The sequence below is a fragment of the Dendronephthya gigantea genome, unplaced genomic scaffold (assembly GCF_004324835.1).
Source record: "Dendronephthya gigantea isolate DGI-Jeju-01 unplaced genomic scaffold, DenGig_1.0 000026F, whole genome shotgun sequence".
NCBI lineage: Eukaryota > Metazoa > Cnidaria > Anthozoa > Malacalcyonacea > Nephtheidae > Dendronephthya > Dendronephthya gigantea.
Genome location: NW_021163036.1, coordinates 811105 through 827174, shown reverse-complemented (window position 1 = coordinate 827174; position 16070 = coordinate 811105). Strand labels below are relative to the sequence as shown.

At 37.2% G+C, this 16070-nt stretch overlaps 2 protein-coding genes across 7 annotated transcripts; both read right to left on the bottom strand.

Annotated features, from left to right (window-relative positions):
- Window positions 1-92: 92 nt before the first annotated feature.
- On the bottom strand, window positions 93-7128 carry LOC114523096 (signal peptide, CUB and EGF-like domain-containing protein 2). Of its 3 annotated transcripts, XM_028543931.1 has the most exons (14): window positions 7040-7128; window positions 6161-6227; window positions 5376-5864; window positions 5092-5250; window positions 4772-4933; window positions 4470-4631; window positions 3781-3942; window positions 3073-3558; window positions 2789-2947; window positions 2471-2632; window positions 2179-2340; window positions 1213-1575; window positions 719-909; window positions 94-645 (listed from the first exon to the last, which is right to left on the bottom strand). In XM_028543931.1, the coding sequence occupies exons 2-14, from the start codon at window positions 6225-6227 to the stop codon at window positions 379-381; spliced, it is 2991 nt and encodes a 996-aa protein (XP_028399732.1). In that variant the 5' UTR covers window positions 7040-7128; the 3' UTR covers window positions 94-378. The 3 variants fall into 3 exon arrangements, with proteins under 3 accessions (XP_028399733.1, XP_028399732.1, XP_028399731.1); XM_028543932.1 differs by lacking the exon at window positions 7040-7128 and having other exon boundaries at window positions 93-645; window positions 3793-3942; window positions 6161-6662; XM_028543930.1 differs by lacking the exon at window positions 7040-7128 and having other exon boundaries at window positions 6161-6662.
- A 331-nt stretch (window positions 7129-7459) lies between these two features.
- LOC114523097 lies at window positions 7460-14221 on the bottom strand. Of its 4 annotated transcripts, none has more exons than XM_028543934.1 (8): window positions 13980-14221; window positions 11654-11699; window positions 11440-11521; window positions 10590-10832; window positions 10016-10405; window positions 8731-9120; window positions 8438-8595; window positions 7460-7776 (listed from the first exon to the last, which is right to left on the bottom strand). In XM_028543934.1, exons 2-8 carry the CDS (start codon window positions 11660-11662, stop codon window positions 7486-7488), a joined length of 1563 nt encoding a protein of 520 aa, XP_028399735.1. In that variant the 5' UTR covers window positions 11663-11699; window positions 13980-14221; the 3' UTR covers window positions 7460-7485. The 4 variants fall into 4 exon arrangements, with proteins under 4 accessions (XP_028399735.1, XP_028399734.1, XP_028399736.1 ...); XM_028543933.1 differs by lacking the exon at window positions 13980-14221 and adding an exon at window positions 13070-13205; XM_028543935.1 differs by lacking the exon at window positions 13980-14221 and adding an exon at window positions 13077-13113.
- Window positions 14222-16070: the final 1849 nt, after the last annotated feature.

The following is a 16070-nucleotide window of genomic DNA, read 5'->3' as shown; positions in this document are numbered from 1 at the left end:
GGGCAAAAAAAATTTTGTACCCGAATTTTAACTTTTACCAGATTTGTAACAATAAACTTGGCAAAGCGTCGGATGTGCTTTCAAGAAAGTGTATAACAAAAATGGCCAAATAGAGTAATAGAGTACACATAATTATGTGATATATATTACAAACTTTGGTTCTAAAAATTTTACCTCTGTAACTCTTTTTCAGATTGCCCGAATTTTCCCTTGAACTTTGCCCGAAATATTTTAATCTCGAAATTTTGGGGGGGGCAAGTGTCCCCCCTGTCCCGTACGCCTATGAATTCGGCACAGTTCGACATCTGAAACGAGCCTCAGCGGCAAAATCAGAATTTCTTCGTTTTCCTCAAGGAAATGATAAACGCCTTTTCGAGTTCATACGAAATGAACCAACTTTTGATAATAATTTTCCGTATCTCGTTCGCAAGCATCCAGCTGCGTGTAAACAGGCAAGTTTGTTTCGGAGGAAATCACGTAAATATCTTCGTATGGTCCCGTGTTCTCATCTGCTGGTACAGCATATGACGGTTCGGGTTGTAGGGGGATCACGTAAGCGCTATAATTTTCAGTTGAAGTTAAATTTTCTGGCGATGTTTGGCCCTGTGCTTCAGATGCTGCTTCATCATCTGAACGTACTGGTTCCTGTTAACCACGAAAAATTACATTATAGACTAACTTGTCTATCCTCTTCAATAGCGATATGAAAAACAGTTACCTGATCAACCTCTGAATTTTCAACTCTCTCCAGTGCAATATTGACAGGAGCTACAACTGACTTTGGTTCTGCATTCCTCCGTTTTTTCCTCACCAGCACGACAATTATGACGATGATAACAACCAGCACAAAACCCCCGATCGACAATATAATTATGAGTATGCTTAAACTACGCGAACGGTCTTCGTTCACTGAAAATAAAAAGAATCAAAGTACTGAACATATAGATTAAAACGTATACGCCTCTTTCGGGGACTACGACGCCATTTTGCCAAGTTGGGCATATGGAAACATATAGTGCAAAAGATGAGATTCCCCTGTGGTTAAATTTTAAAAGAAAGATATCTAAGGTCGCACGTATTACACTGAACTACTACAATAGAGTAAAGTTACTACAAATGCTGAACTGGTATGTGTACCAGAGGGCAGTTTGGTGAGTGCTTTTCTAAATTACTACTCTGACCAAAGAAGTTTGTGAACGTTCTAAAACCTACCTGAATCTTTAAAACTCTCGCTATAACGAGCTCCAAAAGAAAAATCTCGTCTTCCAGTCTTTCCTGTATTTGCCACAACGTATAAACTATTTGTAGATGATGTCATCTCGACTTGTGTGCTTGCATTTGATCCACAATATGTGCCCATCAATGGGGCTTTCTCGTTAGCACCATCGTAGATTCTTAGAAATGTATCATCACAGCTGAGTATAGTCATTTCACTGAAACTTAAGGTAATAACGGATGTTACATGTGTCGTAATTAGCCACGAGCAGTATTGCGAACGAGGATCCATTTCGGTGACTGGTGCTGGATAAGATCCGAACGAACCGCTGGAAGCATTTTCTATCCTGTGATGACATCCTGGAAGAGAATGAAACAATATTTACATTTAAGGCTTATAAGCAAGGCTCTTTTGGCTTTTGTGATGGTAATAACTCTCAGTTTTTTAAAAAACAGCGAGTAAAACAACATTTTATCGATAAACCGTCTAAATCAACCTCAAAGATGGAGAGGCCTCGATCTACTCTAGACATAACGTGAAGGCATGCGGTTTTCAGGGTTTTGAGAAAAGAAGATGAAAGAGAGGCGCTGTGAATAGTTTAATTTACTTTGAATGCAATCTTCTTGTTTTGTACTAGAACTGCTGACAGTAATTCTACCATTGGGACAGTCGTTGCACTTTGTGCTAGCAAGCATTGGTTGATAAGTGTGGAGAGGACAGCCTTCACATTCCTGTGTCGTTTAATTGAAAAATAACCCACGGGAACAATCTATGTGATCAAAATTGATGAAGCATTCGTGATGGTGCATATGCCTCAGGTGTATGATATAATATTGTGATGGTGCTACTTAGGTCATCAACCAGGCACCCAGCTTTAGCGTGAGTTTGCTAGTTTAGTTCTTCTTGCAAGATGGAACGTCTTTCCTATTACTATTATATTGCATTTCTTTTAAGATACATACTTTTTATGCAGTCCGTCTGAATCTTTGATCCATTGGATGTGGTAATCCTATCTAATTCGCATGATATACATTTGAACTGTCCTTCCCCTGGTTGAAAAGTGTTCTTTGGACAAAGCTTGCAGTTCTTACTCACGAAGCTGTAAGAGGTACCCACTGGGCAAGCTAAACAATGAAAAATTTTTACAGGCTTTTTGGGTCATTTTATTCGCCGTATTTTTTGCATTGTTTTTAGTGGCTGCCTGGCTACTCGCAGGGTCACCTGGACTTATGATGAGTTGGTCGGTTCACTTACATTGGACACAATCCTCTTGTTTCGTGCTTCCAGTACTTTTTGTGACTGTATTGTTTGGACAATTAGCACAAAAACGTTGCCCCACCAGTGGTTGGTAAGTGTTCTTAGCACATGCTTCACATCTTTCTGACGTAGAATTGTATCGCTGGCCAGGCGAACAAGCTAAGTAAAGAGAAAAACACAACTTTAGCTTCGCAGATTTCGTATTTAGAAAGAGTTATTGCGATGCCTTTTATTTTTCACTTTTAAGGGCTTTTATCTCGAAGTTTCTAAGTAAACAATCGAATTGAAGATTTTTACATATGTTTGAATTTGTACCTTGCAAGCAAAACGAAAGATTGTCAGCTCCAGTTTTTCCATAAGTTATTTTTCCATCTGGACACGACAGGCATCCAATGCTCATTGTTTTTGGTTGATACGTGTCTTCTGGACAGACGTCACATCGACTTTTATTCAGAAAACTTCCTTTTGGGCAAGCTGAAAATGAAAGAGCTTAAGTGAAAGTCCTCATCATTGGACGTAGGGCTGAATGAAACCGGATTTCTCATGCATATGTGGCAATGATTCGTTTGGGATTGTATCTCTGTCCCAGGTATTCTTACCGCAGTAACCATCCTTCTCGACGAAACCAGGTCTACAGCATTGGTTTTTGCCAGCTGGAAAACCGTATACGACATGACAACAGTACTTTTTCACCACGTTTCCCGGGCCTCCTCCATTTATACCCGCCTTTAAACTCCCCGACACATTGAGCTGCAGTGAATTCGCGTTAATTCCTTTAATCAACTCATTCACACAAAGTTTCAGCTCCGTTAATCTGTCTGTAGCATTTGTGATGTTTTTATCTACCGAAACCAGGAGTTGAGTTCTTTCCGTGATTCTGGTGAATTGCCTAAACCTCTCTTCATCATGGGTGATGTTAGTGAGAGAAATTGAACATCGTCTCTTGGCGGTGACGAACTTTCTCAAACTACTAAGCGTCTCTTTGTTTGGGCTGATTTTGTCGGCGGTAATGTCATGCGCTGAATCATTAAACACATGTATGAAGTCGTAAGATAGGAACTTGCAGGTCTCTACCGGTACGGTAGCTATGGAGTGAAAAAAAACCAAGATGATTCAGGCTACTTTCTTTTTCAAGACGCAGAGAGCATATTGTAACAATTTAATTGCAATGAAATATGATAAATAACTTTCTAAATCAAGCACCAAGACGGAGAGGCCTTTGGGCATGACGTGAAGGAATACAGTTTTTTAGAGTCTTGAGAAGAGAAGATGAGGAAGAGATGTTTTTTACTTTGTTTTCTTTGTACCTATTAAACAACCTTCTTTCCTGACAGTTGAAGTATTCAGGGTAATCGTCCCCACTGGGCATTGCACACACGCTGTTTTACCAGAGAATGGCTGAAAAGTGTTCAACGGACAGTCCACGCAGGTTTTGCTTGTAAAATGGTACGCTGTTCCAGCTGAACAATCTGTAACAAAAACATATAATAAAATGCGTTTCGTCAGATGTGTTATAATTGCCAACTAATGGTACGATCCAATGTTCTTTGCATGAGCGGTGTTCGGAAAAAACGTATTTCATTGGAAAATCCAGTATATGAACCCGTAACTTCAGCTGTAAAATACTGGTAATTCAAAAGAAACGAATCTATGAATGCTGTTTCGTACAGCTCTAGCTCTTTTATTGAGCTATATATAGTGGAGAGGACAGCCTTCACATTCCTGTGTCGTTTGATTGAGAAATAACCCATGGAAACAATCTATGATCAAAATTGATGAAGCATTCATGATGGTGCATATGACTCAGGTATATGAATTAATACGATAATATTGTGGTGCTACTCTGAGTCACCAACCAGGCACCCATGCAGCTTCGGGCAGCTTGTGCCCAGTGGGAAACGAACCCGCGACCTTTGGTTTTGCTAGTTTAGTTCTTCGTGCAAGATGGAACCTCTTTCCTATTACTATTATATTGCATTTCATTTAAGATACATACTTTTTATGCAGTCCGTCTGAATCTTTGATCCATTGGATGTGGTAATCCTATCTGATTCGCATGATATACATTTGAACTGTCCTTCCCCTGGTTGAAAAGTGTTCTTTGGACAAAGCTTGCAGTTCTTACTCACGAAGTTGTAAGAGGTACCCACTGGGCAAGCTAAACAATGAAAAATTTTTACAGGCTTTTTGGGTCATTTTACTTCCCGTATTTTTTGCATGGTTTCCAGTGGCTGCCTGGCTACTCGCAGGGTCACCTGGACTTACGATGTTTCGATGTGAGTTGGTCGGTTCACTTACATTGGACACAATCCTCTTGTTTCGTGCTTCCAGTACTTTTCGTGACTGTATTGTTTGGACAAGTGGCACAAAAACGTTGCCCCACCAGTGGTTGGTAGGTGTTCTTAGCACATGCTTCACATCTTTCTGACGTAGAATTGTATCGCTGGCCAGGCGCGCAAGCTAAGTAAAGAGAAAAACACAACATTAGCTTCGCAGATTTCGTATTTATAGAAAGAGTTATTGCGATGCCTTTTATTTTTCACTCTTAAGGGCTTTTATCTCAAAGTTTCTAAGTAAAAAATCGAATTGAAGATTCTTACATATGCTTGAATTTGTACCTTGCAAGCAAGACCAAAGACTGTCAGCTCCAGTTCCTCCATAAGTTATTTTTCCATCTGGACACGACAGACATCCAATGCTCATTGTTTTTGGTTGATACGTGTCTTCTGGACAGACGTCACATCGACTTTTATTCAGAAAACTTCCTTTTGGGCAAGCTGAAAATGAAAGAGCTTAAGTGAAAGTCCTCACCATTGGACGTAGGGCTGAATGAAACCGGATTTCACATGCATATGTGGCAATAATTCGTTTGGGATTGTATTTCTGTCCTAGGTATTCTTACCGCAGTAACCATCCTTCTCGACGAAACCAGGTCTACAGCATTTGTTTTTGCCAGATGGAAAACCGTATACGACATGACAACAGGAATTTTCCACCACATTTCCCAGAGCTCCTCCATTTACACCCGCCTTGAAACCCCCCGACATATTGAGCTGCAGTGAATTCGCGCTAATTCCATTAATTAACTCATCCACACAAAGTTTCAGCTCCGTTAATCTGTCTGTAGCGCTTGTGATGTTTTTATCTGCGGAAACCAGGAGTTGAGTTCTTTCCGTGATTCTGGTGAATTGCCTAAGCCTCTCTTCATGATGGGTGATGTTAGTGAGAGAAATTGAACATCGTCTCTTGGCGGTGACGATGAACTTTCTCAAACTACTAAGCGTTTCTTTGTTTGGGCTGATTTTGTCGGCGGTAATGTCATGCGCTGAATCATTAAACACATGTATGAAGTCGTAAGATAGGAACTTGCAAGTCTCTACCGGTACTGTACCTATGGAGTGAAAAAAAACAAGATGATTCAGCCTACTTTCTTTTTCAAGCTTCAGAGAGCATATCGTAACAAATTGCAATACAGTTTTAATACCGGCTTTGGGAATAATATTATATTATTCACTGAATCATGATATACAATTAGAAACACAGTTCTGCATGGTCATAGGTCTATTGAGTATATGTTTGAATATAGAACTCGTGTTAAAAATATCAAAATATAGATGTCGTTAAATCTAACATAACGTTATTGTTATGTAAAAAATAAATTTTCAAGCTGGTGTAAACAATGCGTACCTTCCATGCCAGCGGTGAACTCTATTGCGATTATTGTAATCAGTTGTAGAGCGATGAATATCGTCATCTTGAATAAAATAAATTCGAATTGAAAAACAAGTTAAATAAATAAATCTTCGGTTATCATTCTTTTGGTCTTCAAACGACCCAAAACTATAGAAAATAAAGACATTTTGTTTCCAGCTAGGGCCTGGGCTTCCGCTAAAATACCACAAAACGGAATAACTGATGCAGTTGCTATCCAAATGAGTTTGTATTTTCCTATACGACACGATAATTATATGGTACAACTCTTTGCATGCCAGTGTGTTAGAGAATTTACAATGTGCATAAAAGCTCTTTATTCTAGAATAAAAACAAATAGGCAGTTTTATACGTATTATCAAAGCATATTGTTGCCAACGAGCATTAGTTTTATGCTGACGTTTTGAAACCGACACCAGGGGCTGGTTGTATCAAGCCCGTTGAGCTTAAACGGTGCATGGTTAATTTCAAAATCGAAAGCAAGTCTATCGTTTTATTTAACAAGCGAACTAAATGTTTTTAACCTTAATACAAAAATACTGTTTACAACTACATATTCAGTGCATGATATTCAAGTTGACTCATTTAAGAGAGATGTGAGCGTGTTATTTAAATTTGACTTATCCACCGTTTCAGCTAAACGGGCTTGATACAACCGGCCCCAGGAAACTTTAAATGGGGCTCGGGAAGCAATAGCGAGCGATATAATATATTGTTATTTTTAATGCTATGTTGGCAAGTTTCGTTCAATAGCTGTAATTGCGATGATATTCAAAGACATAATGAATCATCCAAGATATCGCTTGAAAGGTTTTATTTTAGAAAGAAAAATAACCTATATCTGCATGAACGTACCTCTGAGTGTCATCGCACTGGTAAATTTGTACTAAAAAATATTCCTTGAAAGTAAACAACCAATAGCTTTGTTAATAATTATCATTTATTATACAGGGGTATAACCCGAAAGGCGAAACCCTTGATAATTCCCGGAGGGCTACGATCTTTTGTTATTGAATAGAAGCGAACGTATATGAATTGAATACTGATTAATCTGCAGTTATTTATTGGCGAATCCACCATTTTCAAAAGCGATAAGTTCCAATCATGAATAGGCGTAAATACTGAGCACTTGAAAAAAAATAGAGAATTAAAGTATGATAGATCAGACGCGTTTTTCATCTTATGTGCAGAAGCTGATGTTATTGACCTAAAGTCTTGTTTCAGTTCTATTGCATTCGATTCGGTACATGAGAAGTTCGATGTCTGAAACGGGCCCTAAAATCAGGATTACTTCGTTTTCCTCAAGGAACACATGCTTGTTCGGGTTCATCCGAATGAACCAACTTTTGATAATAATTTTCCTTATCTCGTTCGCAAGCATCCAGCTGTGTGTAAACAGGCAAGTTTGGTTCGGAGGAAATCACGTAAAGATCTTCGTATGGTCCCGTGTTCTGATCTGCTGGTACAGCATATGACTGTTCGGGTTGTAGGGGGATAACGTAAGCGCTATAATTTTCAGGCGAAGTTAATTCTTCTGGCGACGTTTGCACCTGTGCTTCACATACTATTTCATCATCTGAACGTACTGGTTCCTGTTAACCACGAAAAATGATATTATCAAGATAGAAATAGCTGATCTTTTGAGTTTTGAGAATAATTTTATCCGCATGTGAAAGATTTCGCTTGTTTCATTTGAGTTGTAACCATTATAACCATTAATTTTGCTGGTCTTCTTGAAGAGACTGGCTTTCAATATTGCATATTGCGTAGTTTCCATTTTCTTGTAATTGTAGTTATGAAAAAGGTATTTTCACTAATGTGAAAAGTATAAATGCCTCGTTGTAAATTTGTCCTAATTTAATGTTTTCAAATCTGTAATTGTTGACTGCGTTTATGCAGAAACTGATATCTATTACATCGTCACCTTTATCTTCACGACAGTCACGACGAAATAAAAACCAGGCCTATTAGGCTAACTTTAGACTATATGGCCTGTATTTTAAATGCTCAAACTCATTGGGTGGGAGATCTCAATCTTGTCATAACGTTTCCTTACTTGTATTTTTAATTCAATTAAGAGCTTGATTTTCAGTGTTTTGCCCAAAATCTTTCCATTAATTAAAAAAAAACTTTCTCATTGATCAGTAAGAAAATTTTTATGTCACTTAATTAGTGTGACTGAGCTTGTTGAATGCTAACGTATGTTGTCTATAATATATACCCGTGGAAGAGGGCATTCTGGGTAATTCATACCTGTGATGGTCCCAGTGAGTGTTCACCAATCTCTATTGCATTATTGACAATAGTTTTCCTCTGTTTGTATTTTACCAACACAACGATAATGACGAGAACGAGGACTAGGAACACACCCACGGTCAAGATTATAATAACAAGTTCGCTGAAATTGTCGACTGTTTTGGTTAAAAATGAAAAGAGACCATTAATTTGGATTTTATTATAATTATATGCTAAGCACCACGTTATTAAATAAATTACCTCTGCATGTATTCGAAAAAGGATCGTGAAACGTTCCTAAAAAAACATACCTGAACCTTTCGTTGACGTTGTGGAAGTTTCGTTGTGATATTGGGCTTGAAAAGAAAAAATGTCGCTTCCATTTTTTCCATGTCTCCCAGAATTTGCCACGACGTATAAACTATTTGTCGATGAATTAATCTTGACTTGTGCGCTGGCATTTGATCCGCAATATGAACCCAGCAAAGGCGCTTTCGCGTTGCCACCATCGTAAATTCTTAGAAATGAGTCATCACAGCTGGGTATAGTCATTTCACTGAAATTCAAGGAAACAGCACCAAATGCTGCAGGAATGGTAATTAGCCACGAGCAGTACTGGGAACGAGGATCCATTTCGGTAGCTGGTGCTGGATAAGATTCGAACGAACCGCTGGAAACATTTTTCATTGTGCGATGACATCCTGGAGATGAATGGTAGAGAAAACACTGTAGTAATGTTACTCTTCCTGGGGCCAATTGTATGAAAGACTAGTTAACTTTAATCTGTAGTTAGGGACAAAATTGGCCAATCAGAGTTGTGTATTTCTGAGTTATTTAACTAGAATTTAACTGTACAAAATGTAATTAAAGAGTTTTATACAACCGATCCCAAGGGCCAGCTGTATAAAAAACTGTAGTTAACTTTCAATGGTAGTTAAGGACAGAATTGGTCAATTAGAGTTGTGTGTTTCTGAGATAACTATGCAAAATGTAGATATACGTTTCAATATAACCAAGGAGCAGCGTGGCAGCGTCTTCAAACAACTTAGCATAAAATTAAATGTGGTATAACAACTGCCTAAAATAGACAAAAACACTTCTCGACGTTTCGACCTGAGGACCTGCTAAGTTATGCAAAATGTAGTTAAAGAGTTTTACACAACCAGCCCATGGCTTTTAGACATGGATTCATGGTAATTTTCTGACAGTCCTTCTAATGAGAAGTTGAATGAATTCAGATGATTTCACTGAGCTATCAACTAGATTTTGATTTCAACAAGAAGCATGAAATCCAAAACACTAAATCGAAAGCTTGACTATATAGTTACCAGATCTTCTTGCGCTCATATTTCGTTCAATCAGCACCAAAAAGGTTGGTGATATATAAAAATTTTGCAGTATTTCTACGATTATATCTTTTGTCATTCTTTATGAAACTCGTGGGAATTTCGTGATTATGTTTGGTTATAAGGACTACAGCTTTGAAATAAAGTATATTTCAAAAGACATCAAGTTGCTTCAAACGAGAGTGGAAGCTGCAGACAGAGTTCGATTATTCTATTCTGGAAGAAATAAAAGTAACAATTGAATACTTACTTTCATAATAGCAGTAATACACTTTTCGTCTGGGCTTAATAAACACATGGTCGCCTTTTTGAAATTCTCCATTCGACATCTTTTCCGTATCAAACACAACGTACTCCAAGCGACTGTTTGCCCATTTCACCATCTGACATTTTGGAGTTTCAACAGAGTTGGTCGTCAATAAATAAAACGGTTGATTCACTGGTAGCTCGATGGAATCAGACCATTTACCATTAGTTTGGCAACAGTAATGAATCAGGGTCTCGTTGTTATATACGCCTTGAGGAAGCGAACCACCTTTGTTATTTGCGTTTGCCCAATCTTCATCATTCCATTTTACCCACCCGGACGACATATCCTCCGGACACCTGCTATCTTCGCTCTTGTAAATACAATATTCACCTGTTTGTATAAAAAACATGTCGATCAACAGATATATTAAATCATATATTAAACATGGCCGGTTTCTATATTTCCGATTACTTTTTATTTCATGGCGGAAAACCAGACAAAAATCACATACATACCAAAAAAAAAGATTTATATATTCAAAAATCCTACCAATATTACCCAATATTAACCTTACCATTCGGCCAGGATCCTCTTTGAATTCCGGTTAAATTTTGTTTTATACAAAAGGTCCTGTTTAAATCGATTCCTCTACCAATAATCTCGATGTGTAAGTGTGACCCATTTGACAATCGCGAAGCTTTGGCTATATCTTCCATGTCCTGAAGCCTCCATCCTTCGCTCCATACGCTCGTTTTACTTATTGGACATCCTGACTTGGGTTTAGGAAGACCATAGCCACCGCTTGGCCAATCCACATCTGAAAACGAGGAGGCAGTATATAGTCGAGTTTTGGGTCACTCCCAAGGGTTTAAAAAACAACCTGTTTTCAAAATCAGTTCACATGGCAACAATTAAAATTTCCGCTATGTCTAATGCTCCTTGAAGATAACTCTGGCTTAAGTGCATTTATAGCAAACTGACCTATCCGGGACCATTGCCACTTCATCTACACGTATATAGGCCAGTCAGTTGAAATCAAAACACTTTTGATTAGTAGTACTAGGTCAAACCTCGACGAACGCATTAAAAACAATAGATAACAAGTTGAAATTCCTACGAATTACAGCAATTTTATGTGTTTTTATTTAAAGCATCATTGTCTTCCATTGACCTAAACATTTCAAGAGGCTTGCATCTTCCTGGCTAAGAATGAGTTTTTAATTGAATATAAGGGGCAGAAAGTAGTACTGTAGTCCTGCGTCATGATTAAATTGAATTCACTGATACTCAATTCTGGGAAATGCGAGAAAGACTGGTTCCTAATACAACCTATTTTCACGACTATTTTTTAACAAGTTTTCAAGGCAACGACCTTGCCCTTGCCTCACACTCCTATCATGTATTGTTCTTCTTGCGAGCTATACCTTGGCTTTGGGTGAGTGTAATGGCTATCCCAAATATCCAGGGAAGAATATGGTTGACAAGTTTAAAACTCTCTTTGATAATCTATAATGAATCGTAAAGTTGGGAATTCAATGACAATGTTTATAGATAATGATTACCGTGTTGCTGTTTTCAATATTGGATAACCATGCAGTATTGCTTAATACAATATAACCTGAAAATAAGTCACCTTACCTTACGCATGCTCGATCAAGCGGTGTAAATGGCGGAGCGAAAAATTCTACCAAAAAAAATACCCAGTCATCAGCATTCTCCTCATTCAAACTGGTTCTATTTTAGCAGAGAATTATCGCGGTATGCATGATGGTCTGACGATAAAATTACTAGTCAACTAGGCGTAATCTTGCGCGCGAAGCGGAATTTTTCATTGTCTCAGAGATGATCTAAGGGCTGCTATCTCACCCACGCGTTTTTCATACGCACGTACCCACACGTAAATGCCAAAATCCTTATGTATGTCATTTTTAAAAAATAGGTACGCAATGCGTACATGTGGGTAGCCTGTAAAACATTATTAATGCGATAAAGCTGCTATAGTGGCGAGTAAATATCAACTGATGCAATAAAATATTATTTTCTAGTCTTATGTTCTAATGCCATAGACAACAGAATAAACGCCCTATAGTTAGCTGGTTGAATACAGTTATAACGAAGTCGATTTATTATGCAATCTATATATTATAATATTTTATTGTATTAAATACATTTTAGGACAGATCAAAACATATATAAAAGCATTTTTACAAGAGATAGGAAATGAAATTTTTTAAGCAGAATAGGTGAACAGAACAAAAAGGAGAGTAAGGTTCCGGGATGGTGGCACACATCCTCTGTTAACATAAAGCTTAGTTTAGAAGGAGAAAGATCTTAACAAAGATTTCATTGAGGATAAACTACTTGATTTGCCAGATCATTTTACAGTCACATAACAAAGAGTCCAAAATTGTTTCAAACGTTTCGCATCAACATTTTTTAAGGACTTATCTATGTATCTGAACAATATTTTAAAGATTTTTGATTAGTTGAAATGCACTTTTGTTAACAGTTTTGTTTTTTGAACTCCAAAGCATTTGGTTTAATTGCTGCATGTCCACAAGCAAGAAATTGACAAGTGAAATATTGCATTATAATTTATAAAACAGGGCAACTTGTTACTATCATTTGCCGAGTTATAATTTATAAAACAGGGCAACTTGATACTACCATTTGCATTAAGGTAATGTATTTGGTTTAATAGCTGCATGTCCACAAGCAAGAAAGACAGTTGAAATATTGAATTATAATTTATAAAGCAAGGCAACTTGTTACTACCATTTGCCAAATTATAATTTATAAAACACGACAACTTGTTACTACCATTTGCAATAAGGTAATGTATTTGGTTTAATAGCTGCATGTCCACAAGCAAGAAATTGACAGGTGAAATATTGCATAATAATTCTTAATTTATAAAACAGGGCAACTTGTTACTACCATTTGCAATAAGGTAATGTATTTGGTTTAATAGCTGCATGTCCACAACTAAGAAATTGACAGGTGAAATATTGCATTATAACAGTGTAACTTTGTAGTTGTAGATTCAACGCTCACCGATCACCTCTTTTTCGTCTTTAAAGTACTCAACTTCGCTTTAAAATTTGACAAACGTATTAACGTAACTTCGGTTGCTTCAAATGCTTCCGTCCTTCGAAAACAACGAAATTTTCCGGAAGTAGAACGTACCGTTCGTCATCTTTCGTATGTCCGACGTTTGCCGAAGATTGCCACAGACACACACACACAGATCCGGACACTTTTTCGACTACATAGTGGTTAGCCGCGCATACGCAGGCTACCCACAAAAACCTAGGCGAATAAATCGAAAGAACTTAGTTTTCGTTTTAGTTTTTTAGAATGCATTCGTTGACCAATGTCTTAAAAAAATATTTGAAAGCATGTAAAATTTTCCCCGCTTAAACGCGTAATTGGAAAGCAGCCTTAAGTAGCTGTGTTGGCGAACGGAAATCATGGCGTAAAGACCAACACAAACCGCACGCGATTTGGCAACGGACGTGATTTTCCCGAGTTTTTAAGTTTCCAGAAGCCAATAAATTCTTTCCCGTCATGATATTCTTCAAGATTACTTTGCTACAGTACATTTTGGTTTTAAATTCGCGTCGCATTGCCGCCCTCCCGCCCGAGCTGTGTTAAATTGGCTAAGCCAATACGAAAAGTCCGTCAAAAGTCAAAACAGAAATCTTGAAAACTGGAGTATTACCTCTCCCAACAGAAATTATCCGTACTCCATAGCATTAATAAGTGTACACTGTACAGTCATTAACTCACTCAGTGGCGTAGCCAGCCTGACGATTTTGTCCCGCTATGTATATTTCGAGTTACTATAATCATCATTTCTTTAGAAATTTATTGTTTTCACAGTCAACAAACACCAAAATATTAGCATAGCGGGAAAAATCGACAGGCTGGCTACGCTACTGAACTCACAAAGCAGCATCGTTACCTTGCTTATAGTCTACGTGGACATGGTCTGAAAACTATAGCCGTAGTGTTTGCATGCTTTTTTCTTTTTATATTTCTGTTTATGCCAAGTTGCCAACGTGTCCAAGTTGAGGATGATGGCCTTAACACCATACGCGATCGTCCAACAGCAATTCAACAGCCACGAAATATTTATGGGCAAAATTTCAGAAGACTTATTGTCGGTGAGGTATCCTCAACATTTGCCAGACGATATCTTTATTAACTGACAATGACCAATATACTTGCATGGGGAACAATCAAAATTATCATAAACAATTAAATTGCCTTTCGCTTCTGATTGGCCGAGAACCCTTACATTCCTGAAATCCGATTGAGTTTAATATTATATTGACTTTTGTGGCGCCATGGTAAAGGAAAACAGGAAATAATCATCGTGGGGATGTAATGAAAAACGTGACTTCTCCTATAATCATAAATTCGAACGAGAAATATGTAAACCTTTCGTCAGTTCGAGAAAATTTTTATCCAATTATCCATTTTCAAAGAAAACAAATTTAATCTGGGCAAAATAACAGGATAATAATAAATATCACTGGATATTAAAAAAAAATCCATATATTATCAGTAGTTGTGAGAATGCCTGACTGATGCAATTATGTCTGTTTTTTATCCTTTCATCCTAAGCAAACGAGTGCATAGTTTTGAGTGCTTTGTGTGGTTAAGTGCTCTTATCTGCAACTTGTAAACTCTGAGTCTCATATATCGAATTGAGAGGAAATTAAGTCGCCTGGAGTAAAAATTACCCGTGAACTGGTCTTGAAGAATCAGATTGACGTCCACCGCTAACACAAACACAAACAGCGACCTAATCTTATCTTACCTAATCATATCTATAAATCTTAGCTACGTGCATGCGACAGTCTACATAATTCATATTTCAATTCATGCTATAATAAATCAAAACAACCTAGCAAGATGGCTAGTAACTTGAAAATAACTGAGTTAAAATGAAGGATTTCCTACGGCTTCCGTGGTATATGTTTATATAAATGATTGAAAATTATTGGTATAACGTTAAGGAGAGTATTCGTATACAGCCGGCAATTTAAAAAGGTAAAATAAAAAAAAATTCAAAAAAGAGAAGACACATAATTATATGATTCAAGGTTGTGAAAAATATAATAACCTAAAAAAATGATACACAGAAACTACGTACACAAGGATATTTGTCATAAAAAAGATATGGGAACTAGCTGCAATTTTGTTGTATTGCTTTTTTCAGCCTTTGTCATCTTGGGATGGCGAAAGTGTCCTCTCGCTTCTGATTGGTCGAAAACCCTCTCGATACTCGCTTGAATTTTAGATTTTTTGGATTTTGACGTCATGACAAGGGATAAAGCGAAAAATTGCAGAAAATCCTTTAAGCAAATTAAGCCTTTTATCAGTTCATGCATGATTATACCTGTTTGAGACGAGTAGACGCCAACGCCACATGCGTCTTGCCGTGTTTAGAGTTTTTCAGAATTAACTTTTAAAGATTATAAATAATGGGTGTGGGAAATGATTTTTTATTGTTCATGTATAACCTCAGGGCCTCTCGGAAGTGGAAAGAATAGGCAATTCGCTCCAGCCTTAAAAGAGGTGGCCCTAAATCAATGATTTACGTATAGATATATAGTACCTAAAAGAAAAAACACGGGTAAACAATAGAAGGTGGAGGCCTGGAACCCCTTCATAGCCTTTTTCAGTATACAGCGAATTCCATGGGATATTATCGGTAATACAATACGTCTCATAAATAAAGGTTTGATTAGAAATTATTTTGAATGTAATTAAGAAACACTCACAGTGCTTTAAGCTAAGCTATATGGGTACATAACTCTTATACAGGAAACATTTGGATTATATTATGATGTACATTTCTTTAAAGATATGAAGTCTTTTTAATTACAACTCTTTATCAACGCAAAGTCAATGAAGGCAATATTTTCACAATTACAATTCTACAATATTACATTGTTGTATATTTTTATGTGCAGTTTACAGCAGATTAACTGCTCGTTTGTTAATCATTATATGAAAGTGTACTAAAATCATTAAATAATAAATC

What these genes read in the sequence shown, in the direction of transcription:
- LOC114523096 (XM_028543931.1), bottom strand. Translation starts at nt 6,227, where the DNA reads ATGACGATATTCATCGCTCTACAACTGATTACAATAATCGCAATAGAG. An exon ending in GAAAGAAGGTTGTTTAATAG is followed by an intron (nt 3,559 to 3,780) that starts GTACAAAGAAAA and finishes TTCACTCCATAG; the next exon opens with CTACCGTACCGGTAGAGACC. An exon ending in CGAGAAGGATGGTTACTGCG is followed by an intron (nt 2,948 to 3,072) that starts GTAAGAATACCT and finishes TTTCATTTTCAG; the next exon opens with CTTGCCCAAAAGGAAGTTTT.
- LOC114523097 (XM_028543934.1), bottom strand. An exon ending in AAGAGGATCCTGGCCGAATG is followed by an intron (nt 10,406 to 10,589) that starts GTAAGGTTAATA and finishes TTATACAAACAG; the next exon opens with GTGAATATTGTATTTACAAG. An exon ending in ACTCACTGGGACCATCACAG is followed by an intron (nt 7,777 to 8,437) that starts GTATGAATTACC and finishes CGTGGTTAACAG; the next exon opens with GAACCAGTACGTTCAGATGA.